This window comes from Mus caroli, chromosome 19 (genome assembly GCF_900094665.2).
Source record: "Mus caroli chromosome 19, CAROLI_EIJ_v1.1, whole genome shotgun sequence".
NCBI lineage: Eukaryota > Metazoa > Chordata > Mammalia > Rodentia > Muridae > Mus > Mus caroli.
The window spans coordinates 18,754,886-18,761,727 of record NC_034588.1 but is presented as its reverse complement, the minus strand read 5'-3'; the positions used below and the strand labels follow the sequence as shown (position 1 = coordinate 18,761,727).

General features: G+C 41.7%; 1 protein-coding gene across 1 annotated transcript in view; it reads right to left on the bottom strand.

The window, feature by feature from the left end:
- The window catches only part of C19H9orf57 (chromosome 19 C9orf57 homolog), a 5,774-nt gene extending 3,531 nt beyond the window's left edge, over nucleotides 1-2,243 (bottom strand). Inside the window, exons 1-2 of the mRNA XM_021152546.1 lie at nucleotides 2,175-2,243; nucleotides 1,521-1,632 (exon numbers count right to left, since the gene is read on the bottom strand). Of these exons, the coding sequence (XP_021008205.1) occupies nucleotides 1,521-1,623 (103 nt within the window). The 5' untranslated portion in view covers nucleotides 1,624-1,632; nucleotides 2,175-2,243. The remainder of the gene's footprint in view (nucleotides 1-1,520; nucleotides 1,633-2,174) is intronic.
- Between the last annotated feature and the right edge of the window lie 4,599 nt (nucleotides 2,244-6,842).

Here is a 6,842-nt window from a genome sequence, read left to right as displayed (position 1 = left end):
TTTTTTTTTTTTTTTTTTTTTGAGACAGGGTCTCTTCTACATATTCCTGGCTGTACTAGAACTCACTATTTAGACCTTGAACTCATGGAAGTCCATCTGCCTCTTCCTCCTAAGTGCTGTGATTAAAGGCATGCTCAACCATACCCAGAGTTTCCCCTCTTGTAATATACAATCACCTCTGCATGGTACTCATATTTACTAACAACCTACATAAGAACTTGCTTGACACATTGTACAATGCAGCTTTTTAAATAGTCCTTGGCTACAACTAAAGTGACTTTCAATAGAAGACAACCTGGGTCATGAGACTCATTCATCAGATCAGTCAACAAATATATATTTAAGTGTGGATATGTATAAAATAATAACTGAAGGAGAGAGGGGATAGCTTTATGGGAGGGTTTGAAGGGAGAAAAGGGAAGGGAAATGTTATAATTTTACATACAGTCTCAAACAATAAACCAGAACAAAGGAGTGGAGTTTATGTCTAGGACTCTACTAAGCAATCTATATGTGTTAGCCTGATAATTTCCCAAAACTAGATGTTTCAGTCAGAGATTATACTTGTCATTATTTTCCAAAAACAAGTCTTAATAGCTTTCATAAGTAGAATAGATGGAGACAGAAAAGTGTCTCTGAAACCTAAGCCCTTGTTCTTGGCTGTAACTCTGAGGCCCTGGACCTGCCTTGTGTGCCCCAAGCCTTCCCCTCACCTCTTCCTGGATGAGGGTCAGCTGCTGGATGGATTACTGGGCCAACTGCTTTTCAGGGAATCCCTGAGGAAGTTTTCTTCTTGGCTTTATCATAATCCAGTCTTAGAGCCAGCTCTTAGATGCCCATCTTATTACTGAGACCCATTACACTTAGTACCCTCCTACCTCTACAGAGCTTGGCCACACTTGTTTGGAGCTATCGCCTTTATGACCATCTACCTAGTTGACAGTGCTTAAGAGTTTGGTTAAAGGAATAGACATTTTGCTGTTATCTTGCATGGGTCTTTTATAAGTGAAGGAATGTTGGAATTAATAACAAACAATGGAGAATAAAAAAAAATATTAAGAGGTCCTACTGTGCTCCCCCACTCCACACACACAAGTAACTTGCTCATTTTGCCTTATGTGGAAAGGTTTCTGGCCTATTTTGATATGCACATTCTAGTTTAGCAATGATGATGATGATAATGTCTACTAATACAGTTTCTTCCTCTGTAAAATGAGCAAGTCACCATCTAAGATGCAGGGCTGTTGTGTGGAGGAAATGAATTAATACAAGAGAACCTTTAGGATGGAATCGGCTCACTAGGTGTTTGTTCAGAGGTTCGGTCTCGTTCTCAGCATCCAGAGGTTCCTGGTGCCTCGTAGAGTGAGAAGATGATTAACTCGGGAGTAGGCTTAGAGGAAGCAAGGGAAGGTGACGGCTACAGTAATACTTCCCCAGTCCACCCTCCCCTCAAGCCTTCTGTCATTCCTCATTCAGAACCAGCCGTCTCTCCATTTGAGGTTTTCTTTCTCAGAACTTACCACTTACAAAGCAGGATAAGATAAAAAATGCAGCGATGGCAGTCGTTCTCCTTCTTAGATCTGCAGACCACGGAGTGGTAGAAGGCCCGACAGGGCTGGCCATCGTGTCTTCCTGAGGAACACACACAAGCATTGTTAGCCACTTACAAAGGAGATACTGGCTAAGCTGCTTTTCTGGATTTTTTTCCATTAAGAAAGCATATATACATTTATTTTGTAAAGAAGGAAAAGTTTAAGGCATCCTTCTTTTCAAAAATTACCATAAAGCCATTTTGGTTCTGGAATTTAGATCTTCCTTCCTTCCTTCCTTCCTTCCTTCCTTCCTTCCTTCCTTCCTTCCTTCCTTCCTTCCTCCCCCCCTCTCTTTTTTCTTCCTCCCTCCTTCTTTCTCTCTTCTCTTCCTTCCTTCCTCCCTTCCTTCCTTCCTCTCTCTTTCTTTCACCAATGCCACAGTCTCTATTCACTTCCCCCTTAATTATAGTCATAGCCAAATTATGAAAGAGTCGTCAAAACCCTTGTGTTGTTCAAGGGGAAATGTTCACAGCCTGAAGCTCAAGGCAAACAGTCACATGCATGATGGAATGTCATGTGACACTTAATGGTGCTCCTTAAGTCATGCAAGGTGCTAAAATGTCACCAGGCATCCACACCTACCTCTCTGGTGGCAGTTTTCCTTGTCTAAACTTCTTAAAAAGCCCAATCGCAGTTAAAGTTTATAGTGGAATGTGGTTTGCTGTAACTGAAACCAACGGCCTGATCCTCTAGACTCTAAACAGTTGAAACAGTAAAAGATACCCAAGTAAGAACACAGAGGAATTGCCTCTTGAACCTCTTCATCTGTATGGAGTGCATTTGCCATACTCAGGAAATGGATGTTTCAAAGCCAAGTGAAGCTGACTCACTGTAAAGTGGTGTGACATTTTCTATGGATTATCTAGTTTGGATGCACAGAGCTACGTGGACACACTTCTTAGTTTATAGTGCACTCAGTTTTCCTTTTTTTCTGGGGGGTGGATACTTTCTGGGTTTTAGAGCCAGGAAGACACACACACACACACACACACACACACACACACACACACACACACATTTACCATGTATCTACATTGATGACCCTGAAAAATACCAGGGAATCTTTAGTTCAAAACTCGATCAAATTACAGAAGCAGTTTGAATATAAAGGTTATGTTCATTCTTAACTAAGACACGGGTCCAAAAAAGTAGATTCTTCTTGAAACAAATGAAAATATTAAAAACATCAGGGTCTCTTTGGCAAGACTGTCACCAATGTCACCAATGTCCATGGCATCCCCATACGTAAGTAACCCCATCATTAGGATTCTGGATGTTGATCACCAGGTCCTAGCTCATGGTTTATGCAGATGGAGTCCTTTTCTGTGCATCCTTATCATTTACTTCCAGCATAGGAAATGTGCCACATTGCTGCCAGTATCATACTTGTAAAAATAGTGTGCTCTGTCGTTTTCCCTTTGTCTTTCATTCAGCAATATGACAATCTTCTTCATTAAAAAAAAACACTACTGAGGAGTTCACAAAACACACAAATATCGGGAGTATGGCTGAACATCACCTTTGTATGGGTGGGTGGAGATGGGTGGTCACTACTCAGCTCAAACACTTGCAACATTCCCATATGTCTCAGAGGTCAGCTCAAACTCCTTCTCTAGTTGTCCCTTCTTCCCCAGAAATAGTCACTATCTATTTCTAACTACTACTGGTTAATGGTACTTGATCTTGATTATAGGTTCATACAGTATATAATATATGCTACTATTGACATGTGCATCATTATTTTGTATCTAGCCACCATTTCTAGTCCAACTAATAGCAATAACGATCCATAAATTCCAAGACACACAGTAGTCACTTTCAGAAGCCTAACACCCTGTATTGTTTTTCTTGCTTTCACTAAAAAAATAGTGTGTGTGTGTGTGTGAAATATATATTAATAAGGATCTGGAATCAGAATTAGGGATAACAGTCACATGAATCTCGTACAGATTTTGTGAAGATCATAAGAATATGACCTGGGGCAAAGAGCTCTCTCCTTCAGTGCCTGCTATGTAATGAGATGCAGTATAGGTTTAGAAGGCTGAAGCAGGGGACTGGAGAGATGAATGGCTCAGCGGTTAAGAGCACTGACTGCTCTTCCAGAGGTCCTGAGTTCAATTCCCAGCAACCACATGGTGGCTCACAAGCATCTGTAACGGGATCTGATGCCCTCTTCTGATGTGTCTGAAGAGAGCAATAGTGTACTTATACACATAAAATAAATAAATCTTAAAAAAAAAAACCAAGAAGAAGAAGAAGAAGAAGAAGAAGAAGAAGACCCCAGAGGTCTGTGCATCAGATGACTAATCCCCACCTATGCTTGCTACATAACACTTTACAAGACTTCTCTCTTTAGTGAGAAATTCGGTGAAAGAATGTCCTGCCATCTCCTGCTTCCTGCAAAAGGTCTGGCACACTGTAGATTCACAGTGGTGAGCAGGGCTGTCTCTCATGGGAGGGATTAGGGAAATGAATCCCAGATGACCTTGGCTTGGCCGAAGATATAGGAACCAGGTAGAAGAACATCGATGTGGGCCTGTTTTAGGTCACCAGTGAGAGAAAGACATATACAGGAATGAAGGCTGAAGTTTACAGGTTTTGACTTGGGCAGTTGAGTGGTTTGCCCCGATATTCACTGAAATAGTGAAGTCAGGCGAAATTTTCAATAGGAAAAATCACAAGTTCTGATTAAAATGATTTCAAGTGAAGATGTCAAGTAGCAGGTGGCTGTGAGCCTCGATCTCCAGAGAAACATCAGAGCTAGAATACAAATCTGATGTGTTGCTTGAAGCATGCATATGAGACTCAGTGAAACTGCCTATTGGAAGCTTATACACAGAGAGGGAAATGGATTTTTCTCACTGAGTGGAAAGCTAGAAATTCAGAAACTTGCTTGCTACGTGATCATTAAATAACATCAGTGAGGAAAAACCCTTGGCTATGATCAGATGATGTTTCTATGAAACCAACAGAAACACTGTGAGGTGAGGAATAAAGAGGATATGAGGTCTCTCTCCAGATCTCCATACTTCTTGTGATGACTGTTATGGATTGAATATGCATGTCTCCCTTAAATTCACATTTGAGATCCCAAGCCCCCACTGTGGCTATACTTTGATATGGGCCTTTACAGAGGCAACTATGAATAAATAAAGTTGCAGGTATGAAGCCCTGGTCCTGTACAGTTAATTTCCTTATACAAAGAAAAGCTTGACCTGTGGTTACTTCCCAGTCCCAGTCAAGGGAAAGGTCACACAAGGGCATAAGGAGAAGCAGGTAGAGAATCCTCCTTATTCATGAGAGTCCTCCCCAGATATGAGAGTCCTCCCTAGACATGAGAGTCCTCTCTATTCATGAGAATTCTCCCCAGACATGAGAGTCCTCCCTAGGCATGAGAATTCTCCCCAGACATGAGTCCTTCCCAGATATGAGTCCTCCCCAGACATGCAGTCTGTAGGAACCTTAGTCTGGGACTTGTAACTTGCAGATGCAGGAGAAAATAACTATGATGTCAGCCCACACCAGCCTGTGGTATATATCAGACAGCCTGAGCAGGTGATGAAATGCAGTCTTAAGTGCTCTCATATGTTAATGTTACTAGGTAGGAGTGGCTTTAAATTTGGAGGTACAGAGGACATTAGAGGTGAAGTGTTAGGTCGATGCAAGTACTAGACATGAGTGTACTAAAGATCACCTCATTCAGATGGAGGGCACAGAAAGGGCTGTGTTCCTGGCTATAGAACGAGTTAGAAATAGAAAAGCTATCCTTAGAAGAGGACATTGTTTGTGGTGCTGCATATACCATTAAAAAGCAGAAGACCACACACACACACACACACACACACACACACACACACACTACCATGAAAATTATCTAGACGCAAAATCTATACATCCCAATGAACTTCTATATTGTTAGATTAGTCATTCTGAAGTTGTGGAACTTCATGTCAAATTTTATATTTTCATTATCACTTTTTTCACTTATCTCGTTAATTTTACTGTGTGATTTTTCTAAATTTTGCAAGTTCTTTACAATAAGCTTTTAATAATAATAAAAATGAATCTGGGTGTGGTGTTGAATGCCTTTAATCCCAGCACTTAGGAGGCAGAGATAGCTGTGAGTTCCAGGCCAGCCTGGTCTATATGGTGAGCTTTAGGACAGCCAGGACTGCAAAGAGTGAACCTGACTCACAATAAACAAACAAACAAACAAACAAACAAACAATAAAGCAAATGATACCCTCTGCAAGACAGACAACAATAACACCAACAAAACCCCATGTATTTCCCCTAAAATTCCCCCCATGGATTTGGCATAATCTATAGAAGAATAGACAAATAATTGGAGTTTTAGACCAACTGCAAAAGCCAACAAAGGCTTGTAATCCTAGCATTTGGCAGACAGTTGCAGGAGGCTCTCAAGTTCAAGGCCAGCCTGGGCCATATAAGAATCTGTCTCAAAAAACAAACCTAAAGAGGAAGAAGGTAAAGAAGACTATAGAACCCCAGGAACAGCAACATCCCTAAAAGTCTTCCTAGGAATGCGACGATTTATTTCAACCTCAGAGAGTCCCAGGATATAAAACCATTGCAAACTTGAAAACCACCAGGAAGCCAGCTACCAGAAACATTAGCTTGAGAAAGGAGGGATCCTCAACAGGAGCAAGCATCTGTTTAGATTTGGAGTTGCTGGATACAGAATCCAAGCTGAGACAGAGCTTAAGTTAGGTGGGGGAAAGAAAATCCAAAACAGGGAGAAGAGACCACCACACAGAGCACACAGACAGCAAGAAGGCAAATAGGGTTTCCAAGAATAAAAGGCACAATTGTTGGGTAACAAATGCTTCCTGCGCATCAGCTAGTAACTGGGCATCCTCCTAGTAACTGGGTTCACCACAGGAACAAAAGAAACGGGAGGGTTTATCTCATACAGCGTACTTTCTAGTGAGAGAAGCAAATGCGCTCTCAGATGGTGAAAGGGCTGAAGAACAAGTCATGCAAGCTGAGGTAAGAATTAGTGAAGTGGAAAATAAATCAAGTGATGTAAGGGCATTCACACAACTATAACATCCTGGGCACGGTGGGCACACACACAGTTGCAAAAGAAACCTAGCCAGGCAGGAGTGGCGCACACCTTTAATCCCAGCCCTTGGGAGGCAGAGGCAGGTGGATTTCTGAGTTCGAGGCCAGCCTGGTCTACAAAGTGAGTTCCAGGACAGCCAGGGCTACACAGAGAAACCCTGTCTC